This window comes from Vigna radiata, chromosome 2 (genome assembly GCF_000741045.1).
Source record: "Vigna radiata var. radiata cultivar VC1973A chromosome 2, Vradiata_ver6, whole genome shotgun sequence".
NCBI classification, from domain to species: domain Eukaryota; kingdom Viridiplantae; phylum Streptophyta; class Magnoliopsida; order Fabales; family Fabaceae; genus Vigna; species Vigna radiata.
In genome coordinates this window covers 6029925-6050863 of record NC_028352.1, presented here as the reverse complement: position 1 = coordinate 6050863, position 20939 = coordinate 6029925, and the positions used below count along the sequence as shown (strand labels likewise).

At 30.6% G+C, this 20939-nt stretch overlaps 2 protein-coding genes across 2 annotated transcripts; both read right to left on the bottom strand.

Annotated features, from left to right (window-relative positions):
* Positions 1-1791: 1791 nt before the first annotated feature.
* LOC106754926 (fasciclin-like arabinogalactan protein 12) lies at positions 1792-2954 on the bottom strand. Its single transcript, XM_014636998.2, has one exon. The coding sequence runs from the start codon at positions 2849-2851 to the stop codon at positions 1970-1972; it is 882 nt and encodes a 293-aa protein (XP_014492484.1). The 5' UTR covers positions 2852-2954; the 3' UTR covers positions 1792-1969.
* Positions 2955-5321: 2367 nt separating this feature from the next.
* On the bottom strand, positions 5322-11317 carry LOC106756230 (beta-galactosidase 8). Its single transcript, XM_014638561.2, has 19 exons — positions 10633-11317; positions 10419-10514; positions 9944-10056; positions 9801-9867; positions 9629-9721; positions 9338-9481; positions 9084-9172; positions 8839-8944; positions 8654-8741; positions 8394-8512; positions 8084-8242; positions 7750-7940; positions 7574-7668; positions 7138-7247; positions 6866-6979; positions 6606-6707; positions 6162-6373; positions 5723-6047; positions 5322-5617 (listed from the first exon to the last, which is right to left on the bottom strand). The coding sequence occupies exons 1-19, from the start codon at positions 10795-10797 to the stop codon at positions 5510-5512; spliced, it is 2496 nt and encodes an 831-aa protein (XP_014494047.1). The 5' UTR covers positions 10798-11317; the 3' UTR covers positions 5322-5509.
* Between the last annotated feature and the right edge of the window lie 9622 nt (positions 11318-20939).

Below are 20939 nucleotides of genomic sequence, written 5' to 3'. Positions count from 1 at the left end.
TACAGACCAGGGTATGTTAGCCCTGTCAAGAGAGGGGTTCCTATGCCAATGATGGGTGGGGAGAACAAGTACGAGACTCCCTCTCTCTTTTCAACTTCATGCAAACGATGCATGTTCCAGAGGCCATCTGAAATAGCAAACACAAAAGGATTAGTTGCTAAGTATTGATATCATTCTTCATGAAACAATATAAGATTTTCTTAGTAACCAAATATTTAACATCTTGCATTTGGTTTCTTTCTATTGTATTCAAAAAATAAGGGCCTGAAGTGTTGCCCATGATATAATTAAATTATACTGATTAATGAGTATTACAGATATGAAGAAGTGACTATTCCCTGATGAAGCTTTTTGCCAGTGTAGAATTTCATAAAAAATTCTCATATTTTGTGTTTCTCCGCCTTGATTTAAATTTGTCTTTAAGTGAATCTAACTTAGAGGGTATATTTTTCAATGGTGATCAATAAGTAGTGAAATGTCTAAAATGAATTAGACAATTTTTTGTTCACTTTTTTTTGGATTTTAAATGGATGAATTAACTATATTTGTATTAGCAAATGAAGTGTCATTGGTATATGTAACTACTTTTGGTATATGTAACTACTTTTTTTTATCAATGATTTTATATATAACCTTGATTGTCAATTTAAATAATTCATATCTTAATAAAATGTTTCTGCAAACTATTTTGCAGGTTTTATTCAACATAGATACAGGTGGATCATGTTCTTAAATTTCAATATATTATTTACACTACCTTGAACCAAGTCTAGGTTTATTCCTAGACAGCCTTAAGTCTTCACCTTTAAGGTTGATCTAGAATCTAGATTAAGACAGACAATAAAGTTGATAAGGCAAACTTTTTAGGTTGTTCTAGATGTGAAAGTGTTAAGCTGTTTTGCTTTAACATCGTAATTCTTATGTTACTATCATACAATAGTTGGATGCATGTATCTATGCAAATGTTACTTGAGAGGTGCACGGTGACTCTGTATACAGGTTGAGTACTCACATCAAATAAAACTGATTTGGCCTTAACATTTTTCTTTGGGCCATTCTGCTTATTCTGATATTTATAGCAGATCTACAATTGAATTGAAGCCTCATTAAAATAAGAAATGTGTGGTAAAAGACATTTTGATTTGCTTTAATGGGTTATTAGTTGCAAAATAAAGCATAAAGAACTCAAAAGCAGGAATGACAAAACGGGTTAATTTGATTCATTTAAGCTTATAAAAAAGAGTGAAATGGGTTGTTCCACTAATTGAAAACGGATTGAAATTTACAATCTGGCTTGCTGAGCTCAGCCCATTTTCAATCATGTTAAAAAGTGGACTTTAAGTCTAACTCAAATCCTCAAAACCAGCTTGTAAGATGAGGTTTGCATCATCTTATATACTCTAAATTGGTCTTATCTCTAGTTGATTACTTCAAGCACATGGCTAACTAGAAGCTTGGGTATATGTTTAAGGTTTTTACCGAAGGGAAACCATTGATGTCTTTCTGCAAAGTGAAACCTTTTTGTATTGCCATGCAACCTATTATTTTGCTTAAATTAGCCTAATTCTTTTTCCCGCCTCCTTTCATGACCCAAAACGTTTATAATTAGTGAGTGTTCAAACTCAAACAAACATTGAAACATGACCTGATATACACCTAAATACATCTAACACTTTGGAGATTTTAATTAATGAATTTGAGACAGTTTTTCATGATTTATTTTTCTTCGGATTACATTAGAAACATGGAAAATATTGTAGCAACCTCTGTTAAGTTTACATAAATAATATATTGAAACAAGCATAGCATATCTCATAATAAAACCAGAGGGATACACAATCTCAGATCCCAAATCCACTCTGATAAATTCACCACCAATAGTACTCAACACTCACTCCTTTCACGCATGAAATCATAGCACTCTTGAATATAACTGAATGGTATATAATGGATTATAGTCTATTCTGGTTTATGATGAGAAAACAGTCACGAGAATTACTCCAAGAACAAGGGACAGCCACTTTCCATACACAATGGTTTTCACTGTGCCAGAGTTATCCTTTGTGGAATTAATCTGAGATGATTCTGAGGAGTCTGGGGACAGTGAATTTTCCTTATCTGCTTTAGGAGCCTTTGCAGATGGTTCTGGTGCTAAAGAGGGTGACTTTGCAGGTGCCTTGGCCACTGTAAAGAAGTCCATAGGAAGAAGCACTTTTCCTACCTTATAAATAGCAAGATGCTTATCTGTGTATACAATGCCAGTGATGGTGGTGTTAACCTCCCCTGTTGAGATATTCACACTCCCTCCATAACTTATCACATTCAGTTCCACCTTTCCAGGTTTAGCTCCTGCAAGTGTTCTCACAGGGTTGGTTAAAGTATCAAAGTTGGAGCTAGACACATACTCTGAAAGAACATGGAACTGTAAGAGCTCGAGCTTTTGGCCATCAGAAAGAGAGTTGAGGAAGCCTGCTTTGAGTTCAGAGAAGGCACTGTCATCAGGTGCAAGAATGGTGATGCCACCTGACTTAGTGGTGAGGAGCTGTGCATTGAGTTGGTTGATCAATTGAGTGGTTTTCATGAGACGGATAAGGATGTTGAATGACTTGGCCTGCCTCAGGATTCCAACAATGTCAACAGCTGCTGCAGTGTCAGGGGTTGCATCACTTGGTGACTCTGGCAACGAGGGAACCAATGGTTTAGGGGCTGCAGCTGGTGGTGTAGGGGTAGATTGGGGTGGTTTTAGAGGGGAAGCAGCCGGTGATAACTGAGCTGAAGAGTTGGTGAAATACAAAAATGAAACTAGCAAAGCTAGTGAGAAGGAGAAGAGAGATTGCTTTTGCATCGTCATTTTAGTTTTCGTGTATGAAGGCTGTGGTGCTTTTGGAAAACAACAGATGCAGGATTTGTATCACCAACGAGCTCTTGATGCAATGATGATACGGCAGACATGGCTTTTATAGAGCAAATATGGGAATGTGAGACAATGATAGTTAGGTGAAAGGCTTTGTTTTAAAACCTTATATTGTGATTTCTGAACATACACACAGTTGCTAGCTGGTAAGGATATTGAGGCGTTGCATCAATTATGATAATTGGATGAAATCATGGAGCAGTGTTGTTTTTATGATCGAACCATTGTAATCAAACACTACCTTTTTCAGCAGTGAAGATAGGTGAAGGAAAGAATTGTTGATCTATCATCATGAGCAGGCAAAACAATTTCCACAATCAATTCCCATTGATTATACGAACCATACACACGGGTCTGATATGTTATGGAAATTACATTCCTTTTTCTTCAGTCAAATGGATATTACACTCCTAAAACCAAACATTTATACATAATGGCGTAGTACTTTGGTTGCAATTCGTTTTGGGCAAGGATGATGAACATGGGAAGGCTCGTTAATATCATAGACATGAAATTATTTTAATTCACAAAACAATATGTAGTTTTTGATAAGCCTTTCTTTCTGTATGTGTTGAAAGGGTTTTCTCCAACAAAGTCGTGTACGGAGAGCACACATGTGAGCTCTGCTAGGGTTCCATCATCCCCAAGAACGATCCTTGGCACAGGCTCTCTCTGTTTCATGTGACTTACCCTTAAGTCGGTTACTCAAGCCTTGCATCAAATGCAATTGTGTCTCCATAAAGATTACGAGAAAAGAATACAGAAAAGGGCTTCTCAATTGCAAGAACAATCTTCATGGAAGTTTAATCTTAGCCAAAGGAATCCAGAACCTCCAACCAGCTCTCCTTCGTTTGTGCCTATGGGACAAGGATTTCAGCCCGAACAGGCTGCTTTTGACACATGCTCAAACTTGGGTTCGATTCTTCGACCTTCCACAAGTGTATTGGAGACCATAAATTTTGTTCGGGATTGCAGCTGGGGTAGGTACACCCATCACTCTTGATGCCTCTACCAAAAACAGATTTATTGGTTATTATTCTAGGATCTTCATTTATATTGATCTAGCAAGCAATCTTCAAGGTGAGATTATGGTCTAACGCGATGAGTTTTGATTGACAGATGAGGATGAGATCTCAGATCATGGCAACTAAGGACAGCTTGCGGATAGAAATCCAGATTTCACCGTGGTCATCTCCAAATTTGGAAGGTAAAAGCTTAAGAAAGCTGCACATTCAAATTCTGGTAGATCTCTAACAAAAAAAATCCTCCCAGGAAGTTTCAAAAAATACTTCCTCATGAAGACAATTTTCTGGAGTATTAGAGGAATAGGCAATCCTGCCTCTAGGACAGCACTTAGTTTTGTGAATCACAAACTAGATTTCGTAATAATTGCTGAACCTTGGGTTGAACCATTAAAGACTCATGTAGCCTTTGGGAATAGTATATCTTTGAAGCTCTTTGTTGTTAACAATAGGAGGACTGCCCCTCCAAACCTTTGGTGCCTCTGTGCAATCACATCTCGCCTTCTACCCTGTCTGTCCCACATCAAGACGTATCCTTCTCCTTAAATTTGAATGATCAAAACATTTTTTTAACTGTCTATACCTGTACATGTCACATTCATAGGCACAACCTTTGGGAGGAACTTAAGCTTTAATAGAATCATGCTGGCCCTTGGAGTTTCATAGGTGATTTTAACTGTGTCTTGGGTGCTCATGAAAAGAAAGGAAGTTGTCTCCCTTAGCGGTAATCTTGTGATAATTTCATTTCTTGGACCAACGGTTGTGACTTGGTCCACATCCCTTCTAAAGGGTCTCAATTTACTAGGATGAATGGGAGGAGAGGAAACCATAGAACTCACTGGAGACTTGACCAGGTCATCTAAAATGATGATGGTCTTCACTTTTTGACTATGTTTCTTGCAATACGCTTTGTAGAAGTCAATACGATCACATCCGCTTCCCAACCCTTGCTTTTTACATTGACAAATGTAATTCTATTGCGATAGTGCAATCTTCCTTTTCACCAGCTTGCCCTCTTTTAATTGAAGAAAGGGTTTTTGGCAGGGAGTCTAGTAATGTTCTGGTTTTGTTGCAGAGGTTTACTACTAACGAAGAACATGGTGAGTGCTGATATCCTCAATATTCATGATAAAGTTTCCTGAACCAATTGCTGACATGCCAATAATTTGGTTTCTAACTTAGTGACGAGTATAGACAAATAAAGGCCAAACATTCGGAAATGGAACTTAATTATATGTACTGCATATATGATTTGTTTTGCTTTAGGGAAACTTTCAATTGCAAGTAAATTTATTTATCCAGCTTATCTTATCAGAAAATAGCCGTACTGTTAATTAAGAGAACAATTTCTTGTATGGCTTTTTAGAACATAGCACTGTCACACATCATGCATAAGCGAGACTTTCCTTCTATATTAAATAAATATACACTGTTTTCCCGGTTTACTACCAGAATAGCATTTTACATTGGCTTATCAGGGATCATCTACAATAAAGAGTACAAGACACTTGGAGTGCAGAGTTCTTTTCAGTTTAGTCCAAGTTAGGAAGTAGGAAGGTTTTAAGCGAAATGTCTATGCACAAGAAGCTTCAACAGCTAAACTCTTTGCTACTCCTTTACATGGATCTCCAAATGTATTAAGTGATAATCCAATGCTACAACTATTTGATCCAATGCAGGCCTGTTAATTAATATTCGTAAGAGTCAGTATAATCCAAATGAACAAAAGTCAAATTAACTACACAAAAAGCTTATATGAAATTTTAAAGAGGACAGAGGACAACACCTTCTGAACAATGGATAGAGCCTTATTACTTCTGCACCGTCCATGTTTGAAATTTCCACAAGTCCCATAAGGCGTTCCAAAACTTGCAAATTCAATGGAAGAGATCACCTGATTAGGATAAGGGCACTCCAAAGACAGTAAAGGCCCTACTTTTGTTTCTGAATTCCACAAGTCTACAGGTGGAGGGTGAGATTCGGATACATGTGAACACACTCTTCCTATCTGTTTTGTAGCAAAAGAGATTTGCGTAGGGTCACCTCCACTTTCCTCAAACAATACAAGTGTGTTGGTATCTGGTTGTAACCATGATCTTGGTACATGGTATCTGCAGGATTAGTTGCTCAATTAGTATTTAACAGGATTGTCTTCAGTTCCTTCAAAGAATTCAGGATGAATTTCAAGTTTCAACTTCTCTAATACAAAATATCTAACTACTTACAACGTCTGTGATGGTTTCCCACAGTTCTTGAGACATTTGGATGAACTATAGGCTCCTCTATAATTGCAAGACTCAGCACAACCGCCATTTGGAGAGACAAATTTAGGCCAGTATCGCCCAATGCTCTGTCCATTCACCCAAGCTTCTCCTTTTCCCATCCCCTTGAAGTCAATAGCAACTGGATCACTTCCCGAGGGAGCAACAAAGTTTGTCTAATACAACATGTATTACCATTAGTTAGCAGTAAAATAATTTGTCCTATACCATTCCCTTAATTTTCTTTAAAGTATGTGATTGTGAAGATATCAGATGCAAACATGGTTGAATAAGCATGGCAAATAGGTGCAGTGATACTCTCTGTCAGCTTATGCAGTTATAGCAGTTCGAGAATAATTTAGGAAAACTCGAAAATTTTAATAGATGCTATATTCATGTAAGGATTACCTTGTACCAAGTCAAGGGTTGATTTATAGGTAAATCAGATTGTGAATTCCACTGTCCAGAACTTCCACTTGATGGACCTAAATCTTCATCTTTAAGGCCAACCTGAATTTACAAAAATACAGATGGTGTATTCTGTCTATGCATGAGTTCAATAAAAAGAGGAAAACAGAAGTCGAATTTACTATTTCAGTTGTATCTGTTCAGTTAATTGAGTAAACAAAACTCAAAATGGGAAAGAAAAGAACTAAGCTGAGACTAACCTGATATGTCCACTGTTGGGAGGAGAGATCAACAGTGCTTCCATTCTTCAAACCTTTCAATATCACGGGACCAGTGATCCCCGCTCCCCATGTGTCAAAAAAGGCTCCATAGTTCTGAAGCACGTAAGGTTTGTATTAGTTGATGTAGCAAGAGAACACGTTTGATGAAGAAGTGAAAGGATATGAGGAGGGATTAACAACCCAAAACATATATAAACCAAAATTGCCTCAACCTTACATTCTTGTATACAACATAAGAAGTAAAGGCAAACCTGAAGTCCCACTGTTAGACTCAGAAGATCAATTATGTTCTTCCCAGCCACTAGTTGGATGGGGATGTCTACTGCGACCTTAGCTTTGTTACTGTTGCCAGTTCCACTCCCTGAAAAAGTTGTCCATAATGTCACAGATGAGTATTACTGGTTAAATCACGGAATAATTTGCGATGTCGTGAAATAAAGTATAAATCACACAATATTCCGTTGAAATAAAGAAAAAGTTGAACATTTTAGGAAGAAACAATGACGAGCAATTGATGTCTACTCTATTAACTTTGTATGTATTTCACTACATCCTAAAAGAGAATAAATTTTGGGATGATGTTACTTATCTATCAATTTATACAATGAAGTCTACAAATTGAAGATAGACAAGGGACAATAAACCAAACATTGTCATTAGATGTCGTTGTTTTTAATTTTATTTTACCTGCAAGCTTCCCATTTATGAAAGCATGTAGGGCATGACCAAGGGATTCAATATGAAGGACAGTTTGAGAACCAGCATCATCTTCCACATCAATGCTGCAGAAAAATATTGAAGTGTTATGTGGGATAGTGAAATTCCGAAGAAAAACTCCTCAGCCTTGAAGGCATACTGTTTACCTTAACGAGTACCACAAATAATCACTTTTATCAGCGGTTGTATTTATTTGCTCCAGTAATCCAAATTTGGAGAATGAATCATCCTTTGAAATACCGACGGGTTCACTAATCCAACTCCATCCTGAGGCAGAACTAACCTCTTCTTTTAAGGATTCAGTTCTGAAGCTTGAAATCACAGATGCAGAATTAATCTGCCATACCGTAATATAACTGTAGGTTAAACTATTTCTTGGACTAGAAAATATCTAAAGTGTAGATAGATTGAGCATTCATTTTGAAAGTAACTTGATTCAATTTAACCATCTATTTTTATTGGGAAGTTGACGAGGCAAACCTTTGCAGTATTGAGCACTACGTTCTTGCAGTCTGGTAAGATGCTCACAGACCATGCAGGCAAGTGATATGAATTTCCGTTAAAGGACACTGTTGCATCAGATGTGGCAATGTTGGCAAGGAAGGCTGCACATGCAGATCCGGTCTTGTAAACTGCAGCCTGGATTTTGAATAGTAAATGTTAAAGAAGGTAACTGAACAATTCATCTCATCTCACTCAACAGCTTAAGTCTTTGGAATAACTGGATTTTAACTTATATGAAACATTTAAGGCTTCAAAAGATAATCCAGAGATCCCGTCCGCTTATCACCTCTATATTTGGTCCAGGAGTTGTAATTGTTGGATCAGTCGCTATCAGTGCTTCTTCACAAAGCTTTATGGCCTTATGCACATCTTTAAGGTGTCCCCACTTTGGCTGCCTAACAATTCCTGCATCATACAGTTCAGACATTTTAAAAACATATTTTCATTGTAAAACTGTTTGCTCATCTTCATGACTTCATATAGAATCAAACTTAAACAGTTTATATAATTCTATAGAATCGATACAAAGGTTTAAAGAATCCATACCATACTCATCAATTGGAGCATCATAATCATAACTAGTAGAAATGAAAGGTCCACCGGTAGTTCGGCCAAAATTAGTCCCTCCATGGTACTTTTTTCCAAGCAAGGAACAGAAAAAGTAGAAAGCATCAGCTCTTTTCCTATCTTGAATAGCTTAATTCATTAAACAACATGCAATATTGTATTACCATATAGTAATTCTGAAAAGTTCCACCTCGCTGGTAAAAGCGTGCCACGGCAAAAGCAAGATCTTCCACTGGTCTGTAAGGCACAGCACCACCAAACGAAAGAAACCTACGGTTTCACAGAATTCAAAAGGTTGCAACAAAAAAGAAAAGTACAGTTGATTGAGAAAGTGATACACAATCAATCAGACCACATTTTGAGTATGACATTCAAATAACTAAATGATTTATATAGAAAGGACACTAACCATCCACTCCAGTTCTCAGTCCACATTTTTGGTTTTGAGTAAGAGTTTGGTTTGAATTGATCGCAGTAAAATCCATTGCATGTGTTAATCTGAGTGCAGTTAAGATTACAAATTATGGAGTAAACAATCAAGTAGGATAAGTGCAGACAACAACATAGTAAGATTGCTCTATTCAGGAATCAGGAGAATAGACAATGCAGTAAAATATGAATTACATAACAGTTTACGTTGATGGCTAAAAGGAGAAAACTTACAATTGGGTCAGGAGCATCTGCCTGTTGGCACATTACCCAAGGAACCCCTGTATCAAGAGATGTTGCCATTGATGCTGCCCATTTGATGTAGGATTTAGCAGCAGAACCATAGGCCGCATCAATGTTTCCATATTCATTTTCGACCTGGCATTACATAACTTTTTCATGTTAAAAAGTATGCAGTAGGCCACTCAGAATTCGAGAATGTCTGTCTACCACTCCTCCACCAGTGGATGCCGTGATTTCTTCTAAAAGAAAATAGACACGTATTAAATGAAGTTTAAGAAAAACCTGAGACAAAATAATTGGTCCTCCCTGTGATGCATAGAGGTTNTCTTGCTTCATCATATCCACGATCTTAGCGGTGAACCGCTGCATTTCTGCCTGAACACAATTCAATTTCACATGATAGCAGGAAGAAGATTAGCAACATGAGACAAGCAGAAAGGAAAGGAATAATAACCTCAAATGGTTTGTTATCAGTTCGGAACTGAATTCCCGGTATAAAATGTAGCCAAAGAGGGAAACCGCTGCTCAAAAAAGTTAAAGGCCAAGATCAGATATAAACTTCTTTGTGAAAAAATACGTATAAAGATCATATTTTACCCATAGTTCCATTCAGCACATGCGTATGGACCAATCCGGAGATGCACGTATAGGCCTGCTGCTGCTACTGTCTTCACAAATTTAACCAAATCTGCCCTACCTTCAAAATTATACTGCCAACCCAAAGCACACACTCCATCATTCATTTGTTCACAAGACCCCAACTCTAAGAGTTGTTTGTTCCAATCTATGACTTTTAATTGACACTCAAAAAGTACTCTACCCAAATTGAACTTATACTTTTATGAACAGTATAAAAATACGTTAAACAACGATACTTTATTTTCCTAAGCTGCAGAATTTTACTTTTGGTTATGGTTTGAACCCTCCATACACTTTTTACTAGTTTGAAAAATGAGAAAACACACCCAAAAACTCAATAGAATGCGAGAGACAGTAAAGGACTGAAACAACATAAAAATGGTAATAGTAGCATTAACAGAACTAGAAAAAACAGAACTAGAAAAAACAGAACCTGCCCCTGAACTGGTTCATGTAAGTTCCAGAAAACATAAGTCTCAATCACATCAAGTCCTCCATCTTTGGATTTCTGAATGAGGTCTGGCCAAATCTGCAACAACAAACACCACCCCTTTTGAGTCCAGACTTCAGGAACACAGGTAAAAAAGAAAGAAAGAAGGTGAACGTGTAACATTGCACAGACACATAAAGAGGATAATGAGCAGAACCTCTGGTGTGCTACGAGGGTAATGAATAGAACCAGAGACCAAGACTCGGCGCTTGCCATCAATGACCAATGCTCTGTGGTCATACGTGACATTTGCGCAAAACGCAGGAGGAGAATAAACGCAGAAGAACCAAAGCAAAACAAACAGAATACGTGTCGCTCTCATTGCCTTTTGGGGAAAGAACAAACAAAACCAACAAGGAAATTATTCCCTTTTTGTTTTCACTTCTTATATATTTGAAGACACTGGTTTTCTTAAGAAACTTATCTTGAAGCAAATACCAAACCTGGCTTTAGGATGTAGTTTAAAGGAAAAAGGGAAAAACTTAAATGGGGTTGGTTTTCTAAGACAAGCAAATCAATCTGAACTCTTGCAGCACTTAATGTATCAGTTTCTTGTTTCTTTTTTCCACATGCATGCGTGTTAGTGCAAGACGTTGTTGCTTGGCCGCTTCGTGAAGAGATAAGAGTGAAAGTAAGAGGAAGTTGTGACTTTTTGAAATTGATAAACTTGAAGAGTGGGAAGAGAATCAAGTTAAATGGGAGAGAAAAAGTGAAGAGCAACTTCGTTAATGGGTTCTATTTATTGCAGGCGTTGAAGGGCACGACACGCATGCAAATAGTATTATAGTATTTAAAAGGTTGTCAATGTCGTCGTCATCTTCCTCAGCTCACTCTGCCGCAGCTTTTGGTTTTAGCATGCCTTCATTTCTGTTTGGATTTGGATTGTGTTAACTTCATCATCAGCCATAGCTGAAGCAAGTTATTTTCATAACAACTGATTTTAAATTAGCTAATCAATCAGAGATTATCATGATAGTTAAAAGCAAATAACTTAGATTATCACATAGTTGTGGTTTCAAACAAATCTGTTGGAAAATATGAAATTATTTTATACTGCTATGTGTGGCTTAATTTTTCATTAAGACGTGGTAAAAATTAATTTTACTAATATAATTTAGCTAAAATGTATGTTTATTTATTATGAAAATGGTACAGTTGCACGTGTTTTTTCATCTTGCGTCAGCCACTGAAATGATGACGTCATGAATTTTAGCATCTCCCGTGCACGTTTTTAACTAGGTTCCGAGAATAAATTATTTTATTTATGTGTAATTATATAATATTGTATATAGTTTTTTTACTTTTACTTAAATTATTTGATTTAAAATTTATAGAATCACCATTTATTTATAAATATTTAACATTAAATATGTTATATAAATATAATATGTGATAACATTATTTCAACATAATTTTTACAAAAATTAATTAATTAATATTTAAAAGTAAAAAAATAGATACCGATACGAGTACGGATAATCTTACCCGATTTTTTTCCTACAAAGTCCTTCCAAAATTACATCAATTATGTTTCGTAGAATATTATAATAAAATAATAATAACAAAAAAAAAAAGGAATCTCAATGAGTGAATCGGTATTGGTTAATGTGGAATATCAAAGAATCAGTTTGTCTGCATAAAAGAAAGTGAAATAATTCAAACACATAATTATTTTTATTAAATAATTTCCGAAAAACTCGTGACTCGTGAGTTTATTTTGTCATTATTAAATCTCTAGTACAAATAACAATATATCTTGATTTTTCATACTTATTTTTGAATAATAGCTGTACTCGTGTCGATTCTTTCTTTGGCATCTAAATTTCAATTTTCTATTTTCTTTTGTCAATTTAATTCTATAATAATAGTATTTAAATATATTTGTTGGTATTATCTTCGTTGAAGTAATTGTTTATTTTCAAACTTTTTTCCCATAAATTAACAAAATTAAATGATTTTTTTACAATAAGTTACACTAATAATGTGTTAATATAATAGGGTAATCAGATTCAACTCCATTAAATAATAATTATTTCAGATTTGGTTTTTGTGTTTTTCATAAATTCAGAGTATTTAAATATTGTTGTATTTTTTGTCTGAAGTGTTTGATGTGTGGCACAAAGACAGAGGAAAAACACCATTAAGGCCAGTTAACAAATTGAAGATCACTATCTTTTGATGTGAAATAGGATCATGACCAAGTTTAATGCTTTTAAACATTACTTTATCTTAGGATTATGATCCATTCCAATTAAAAAAAGGATAATTTATTGCTTTCAAACAAATTTTTATTACTCGATAATTATTTACATTTTGTTCATCTTAACTCATACAATATGTGGAATAAAAGAGGAGAAATCATTTGTAAAAATTAGAAAGGAAAAAAAAGAGAGAATATAAATAGATAAAGAGAAGTTCTTATTTAAAAAAAAAAAAAACTATATATTTCACATTTTGTGATGATATGTGTATATTAAAACATTGTCATTATTTTACATACTCAATTATATCAATTGATGTAATATAATTAATAATTGATAATAAAATAAAAATATATTAAAAATTGAATTTCATGAACTCAATTCATTCAATATAATCTCTATCAAAACTCTTTCATGGTGTCAAAACATTAATCTATCAATTCTTTTTGATACATAATTTGCACGAAGAGCAACTTATATATAAAAAAAGAAAAAAAAAATACAAGAATAACCAAATCACTAAATATATGATGTCTAATATAAAAATTTTCAAACTTAAGTACATAGTTTTCAAAACATTTTTCAACGCAATAAACATAATTAAAAGTTAAATCAAAACACAGAATTTTGAAAATATATATTAAAATAGAAAAAAAAAACTCTATAAAGTCAATTACTATTATATTTCTAAGAAAATTATTATTCTACACATTTTTTTGTCCACAAAACAAGAGAAAACACTAGTTATAATATTTCCAAATTTAATAGTTGAGCTTAATGATCATGTTCCAAGACACGAGTCATTTGGAAAATTAACAGAGATAATATTTTCCACAATATTATTACTACATACAGAAGAGTTATCAATTTTAGAAGATCAAGTCTTTAATTATGATTAAGGAAGTTTGATTAAATTGTTTTTGTATGTTTAAGATATTGTGTAAAATCTTTCATATTAATAAGGATGTAATACAAAATATTGAGGTTTGAATATTACTTTTTAATATATTATATATGGATTGGAACATTTACTTAATTCAAATCTGTTGACGATAAAAAAAAAAAAAAAGTGGTAGAAATAAGAGTATTTTTTCCATTTGACATAGGTTGTTTTTTTTCTCTCTTTTATGATGTCACGTACGATTAGATATGATGGATGAATTTTGAAATACATGTTAAGGTTTTTTAATTACTCCTAATATGATTTAACTAAAAAATAGTTCTGATATACAGAATTTCTGTTATATGATATTAAAAATAAAAATCACTTATTCTAATCGGATAATAAGTGACATATTATGCGATATATACAGTAAAATAATTGTATTTTCGATCCGAACAGGAAAACTTGAGATTACATGTTTAGATTAAATTAATTTGCAAGATAATACAATTTTTTTGGTACAAACAAAGTCTCATATAAAAAAAAATGAGAGATGAACATGAATTTATATACACATAGGTGGTATCAAAAGCAAATCCGTGAGAGTTTGACCCATAGTGGACAATATATTGTATCAGTGTGAAGACTTATGTGTATCTGTATGTGTGAGGGTTTGGTCCAAAGCGGACAATATACCTACAACTTTTTCATTAAAAAACAATTATCACCCTCAAATTAAATTCTTTAAGTTTGGTTAAATAAAAATTAGAAAAAGGAAGGACTACCAAATCATAATCACGTGATCGCACATTCTTCATCCAATGGCAAAAAACATGATGCCCTAAATCTAATGGTGAGTAATTTTAATTTTGAAAATTTCAAGTTCAAAGTGTTTTTTACAATAATTCTATATTTGTTGGCAAAGTCCAACTACACACACAAATATATGAATGACTGATCATATTTTAAGAAATATAATTTTCAAATACTTACATAAAGCTTATAGTAAAAGTTAAGAGACAAAGTATGCATAGTCAACGGATCAGACAAAAAGTCTTCTACATTTGAATATGAAAAAGACATATTTTAAGTACAATAGTTCCAAATACAAATTTTCTAACCATACAACCAAATAAAAAAAAAAACCATTTCATTGTTTTGTATATTTCAAAAGTTAGTATCATATATATTTTTACTTTTATTTCTGTTTTCAAATCTCTCTCTCTATATATATATATATGACATGAAAGATGTTTTTCTTTCTCATTTTTAATATGTTTTTTCATAATTAAAAGAATGTGTTTTTCCAACTATAGTTTTAAATTGATTTTAGTCAAACATAACTCTAAATCAAATGAGATTCAAAATGCTCTTAATTATAATAGAATAATTGAGTGTATAATGTGTGTTGAAAGACTCTATGTTCATAGAGTTTAGGTCATTTCTAAATCAAGGGATTCAACTTATTCAAGTTGATTTCATTTTTGGCTAAAATACTTTCATCTTGGGTATTAATAAGACCCACTGAAAACACATTGTACCACTTTTTCAAATAATAGTTATTTATAAAAAAAAATGTATGTATTAAATTTAACCTAAATAGGTAAATGATGATAAACTTGCACTTTTAGTTGAAAAAACAGCAAATTAACTTAATAAAAGTGTAATTTACTTGACAAAAATGAAAGTGGGAAAACATGATATTGTAGTATGATAGATAGTGGACACTCATCCTTCCATAAAAAAGATTGATGATGGAAGTGAGCCATTATGGCATTGTCTTTGAATTTGGTCACATTCATAGCCACAAATTCAACCTAAACCGACAAGGAAACATAAAATTAGGTGTTTATTTTAGCTTCCACTTCTTCCTACCTAATTAAAATTTCTCCATTATTCAATCCAAGTTCTCCCAAGAGAGTCTATTTGGCTTATAGCTAGTGCCTACTGCATTTCTAGAAAAAAGAATGTTATAAAATTAATATGGAGATATAATTAATAAATATGGCATTTGTGACACTAACACCAATAAATGCAAATAAAACAAATGTTAGGTAATACCATGTTTCTGTCTCATCAACAATATAAGATAATTTCCGTATATTCTTACTAGTGCATGTTTCAACATTTCGGTTGTGTTACAATGATAGTAGCCTAATCTATATATTCTTTTTCGACAAGAAAAAAAAAGGAGGAATTAAAAATGCTATCAAGAGGGAAATCTCCATTCAACATGGACTTGAAAAAATTACATATCATGGTATTTTGTGATAAAAGGTTAAGGGAAATTAGGATCATGAAATTGAGAAAGAAAAAGATTTATATAGTGAGAATAGGAGATAAACGATTAGATACACCAAAAATTACTTAGCTTGGATCAACAAGTTAAATATATACTTAAGTGAAGAGAAGTTTTATTGCATGGGATCAAAAGAGTACCACACAATCTTATTTTGATAACCTTCATTATAAAAAAAAAAACATCTTTCTCTTGCAACTATAGAAATATAAAAAGTTAAAGTAGGACTAATTAAACTATTAATTAAGTATAGTTCATGATTGATAAAACCTTCAATTGATGGTTAAAACTTCAACAACAAAATACAAAAGTTAAAGTTTTAAACTAATTTTTTGTATTACTGAAATCTAAAAGATAAATTTTGTTTATAAGAATGTTACAAGTGATTTTTTTTATATATACTTGAATGTATTTTAAACTAGATAGAGAAATTAAATATTGATAAGCATGATTAATAAAAAATAAATATATGATAGTTAAATCAAAATTAAAATTGGTTATGAAAAAAAAAATATAATTAATTTTTTTATGTTCTTAAAATAAATCAGTATACAAAAGCTTCGTAAGATAAAATATTATATCTTATCAAGCTAATCTTTTATTATTAAGTGAGATAAGATAAAATTATTTTTTTTCTTCTACAAGAATGAAACAAAATAAATAAATAAAAATTAATGAAATTGTACTTTAACTTTTTTTTTTTCATATGAAAATAAGAGATGAAATAATAAATAACGCCAAAAAGAAAAAATAAAAAATATCTAATCAGATCATTTCTATTTTTTTATTTATTAATATGAAATAGTTTTGTAAAAAATTAAAAAAACGTACTTAATTTAATTCTCATAAAGTTTCATTATATATACCCAAAATTTTACAAGTTTAGACTCATCACATTTCCCCGGCCCCATAATTTTTCACCCTTGTCCTAAGTACTATGTATATAATATAATATTTTTCTTTTCTCTTTAAAAAAGGTATATTATTTTTAAGCCTTCTCATATAAGTATATTATTAAGTATATTAAATAATGAGTTTTCCGTTACTATTCTAATAAATTTAAGATGGGCATATGTAAATTAAAATATAATTTTATTGAAAATTGCAAGTTTAAAACCATTAATGAATTTTAAAAATCATCCTCCTTAATTAGCAAAAAGGATAGAATAACTAAGTCAAACCAAAAGTTATAAACATGCAACCCCCACAATAATAGGAAAAGGCTTAAATATCCTTCACAAATTGAATCATATCATTATTGTTCTTGTTACCGTTTCTGAATTTTTTTCTAAATAGAAATCACTTTCACAAAAGATATTTTGAAAATGGAGGGAGTGCATGAAAAAATTATGGAAGTGCAAAAAGTAAAAGCCTCGGCTTGTTTAGTTGAACATTGTAGAGAGAGAAAAACTGAGCACTAAATATGAACACAACACAAATCACACAAGTCACAAATTAGTTAATTGAAAAAATATTTAATAAATTAAAAAAAAAAACAAAAAAAATATCTAAAACCAACTTTCTGTTCTTGCTTCAAGAAAGTGTTTTTTTTTTTAACTTTTATATTAATTTATACTTAAAAACGAATTTCATAATTGATTAAACAAATAAATATAATTGATTAAAATCAAATAAAGTATAATAAAACATTAATAAATTAAGCAGTAGCAATAATAATAATAATAATAATAATAATATAAATAATGATAATAATAATAATATAAATAATGATAATAATAGGTAAAATAAATTTATCTCAAGTTAGAGGTAAAATAAATTTATCTCAAATAATTATTCATAGATATTTTAGCTGACACACATAATAATACTAATGAACTCCTATTCTTACAACTATGTAAAATTAATAAAGTATCAAGTCTATTAATACCAATTTAAATTATATTTTAATTCTCTTAATTAGTATAGTATCTCTAATTATAGGTAAAATATTTAAATTACCTATAATTTGACATCATAATAATTGAAGATGTCAATAGATTTTATAAAATAATTACTTTACATAATCTCTATTTTAAATTATCATTATAAATGATAAAATAAGACATTATACAATTGATAAATTAAAATAAATTTATCTCAAATTATAGGTAAAATATTAATATAATTATATAAAGTAACTATAATAATAAATATATCTAAAATAACTATGAATAGTTATTAGACGATTAAGAATAATACTTCACTGCATCACTATTCTCCACCTGAAAATAATTGCAAATAAGATGATCAATGTAAAAGAAATAAACAAAATATAAAAGAACATTAAGAGAAACAAACAACAGTATAAGTTAATGTGCAAATTTTTTTCATAAAACAAACCTAAAGATGTTACTACACCTAACTCATTCATAACAGCAATAATATCACATATAAATATTTATATTAGACTCAATCATCCATATACATGTATTGATATTAGACTTTAATGAGTTGTATACTTGTGGTGGTGAAACAACTCTCTCACCCAAGTTATCACACATAAGGTTAGTCTGTCAACCATCTTTAACCAAGGTAAAACCCTTAGACTAGGACCTCTTATACCTCCCACCATACACCTTGTCTATTTGAGATTAGATGATTATTAGAATAACAAGATAACTTCCAATACTAAATTCATACATCAATACATACACTAATGAAACACCACAGTCAAGTCTCCATACGAGATTCATGAAATTACACTGAATATATATACAATACTCATCGTCGTCACACTATCATACATCAATAAACATCATGATAATATTTAACATACATAAACTACATTGTATTCTATCTTACACAGTTAGAGAAGAAGAAAATTTCAAACATATACACTGGCCCTCGAAGGTGGTGCCCAACACATTACTTCTCCCAAAAAGGTGGTACTTAGTGTCATTCTTCTCGCAACAATGTTCAACAACACTTTTTGGTGCTTAGCACTCTGGAGTTAAAATGCTTTAGACTTGCAACACCCTAGTGCCGCTCAACGCTAAACCATTCATAGAATAAATGCTTACCCTAGCACCGCTCATCGCTATCCCATTCATAAGATAGGATGTTAAGTGTCAACCTAATACCGTTTAATGTTATACTGAATATCAATAATTTGTATTTTGTACTTTTGAGATAACTTATACCTATTCAATTGATCAAACCCGTACTCCTTTCTTATTGCATGAGTTCAAAACAATTTTAAACATTGAAGGTCATACCACTTGACCGGTTTCTTAGATTTAAGCTCTCTTAATCATATAAAATCAGGTTTAAACCAACAAAATATCTAAGGATTAAACATTCAAATAACATAATCTAAAACATGCAAATTTCATATTACACAATCTTCGCTAACTCAACAATTTCATTTGAAACACAAATCAAAAAACGTTTTCACATTTCAACATATCATAATTATCACATAGATCAATCATTTAGTTAATTGACCATACAATCATAAAATTAAAAATTTCAAAGTATTTATAACTTAAAAATAGAGCAATTAGCTTTCATCGATTGAAAAACAAATGAACTTTCTCTAAAGAATCCCAAATCCTTTCAAGCTTATAAGACTCTAACGAGCAAAATTTCGATGCTCTATTCACACATAAAAAGATGAAATTCATTTATATCAAAACTATTTATATTCAAATTTATTTATAACAAAACTATTTATATTAAAGAAGTAAGAAAATTAAAAAAAAGTTTATAGAAAAATGATTTATTTTAAAATAATAAAACTATTTATAGCAATGTTATATATATTACAAATTTATAGTATTAAAATAAACTATAGTCTTATTAATAAATTGCTATCAATTATAAAATGTCAACTTCTAATATTTAACAATTACCATATAATATATTAAATTACATTTATTAATTGTAATATTTATTATAGTGTTTAAATATTTCATAATACGTGATAATATTATGCAAAAATATATATATATAAAGATTTATATATATATATATATATATATATATATATATATATATATATAATATACAGTAAAGATTAAATATACTGATAATATAGTACAATATGTATAGTAATATAATATATTGATATATCTAATTTATATTATTTTTATGCGGTATTGTATTTTTATAATATACTAGCAAAAACATGCATGTTAAAAATAAAAAATAATATAACTTAATATATGTATAATTTTGTAAAAATATAATTTGAAAATATGTAGCAGTCATTTTTAAAATGACAAAAAAATACTTTATTACTTTGAAATTTGAAACAAAGAAAATATTGTTCAATTATTTATTTATTGAATAAATAAATATATTTTTTTATATTTTAAAAGGTAAATTATCCCATTATAGAACGTTTATAATAAACTTTCACACACAATTTTAACTTACATTATTAATTAAAATAATAAAGTTCAATAATTATTTAACTATAAGAAAATTATTAAATATCAAATAAACTAAAATTATTAAAATAATTTCTATTATAGATAAAAGTTTATAATTGATTTGTGTTAATTTTGAAATCGATTATTGAATATCTTAAAATTTTATATTAGTTTATAAAAATGACTAAACAAATGTGATTAATTATTTTTTGTTTTTAAAAATGATTGTTATTTAAACATTTCTTTTGTAGTGTTTTATAAATTATTTAAATTATATTTATTATTTAAAAATATTATCTTTTTAAATTTATGGAAAAATATGTATTTGTGTAATAAATGTTTAAAAAATTAAATTTTAAAAGTTATAGTAATTTAAAAATAGTAAAATTTGATTATTTTAATATTAATTTTTTAATATAAATAGTTTAATTGTTTTATAAATAAGTTTCATAAAAAATAGTTTGCATGAAAATAATGCGATTTAAAGTAATAAAATTAATTTATAACAAAATTATTTATATTAAATTTTTTAATATTAAAATAATTAAATTTTAATATTTTTGAATTACTGTCACCTCAAAGTTTTAATTTTCTAAGTTTTTAAATATATTTTTATATAATTTAGTTAAAATTATAACTCATTTTCATAACGTGAAAGGGTGAAAAGGAATCTATGTAATTGATAAAACGAATAACATAGGTGGTTTT

What these genes read in the sequence shown, in the direction of transcription:
- LOC106754926 (XM_014636998.2), bottom strand. Translation starts at nt 2,851, where the DNA reads ATGACGATGCAAAAGCAATCTCTCTTCTCCTTCTCACTAGCTTTGCTA.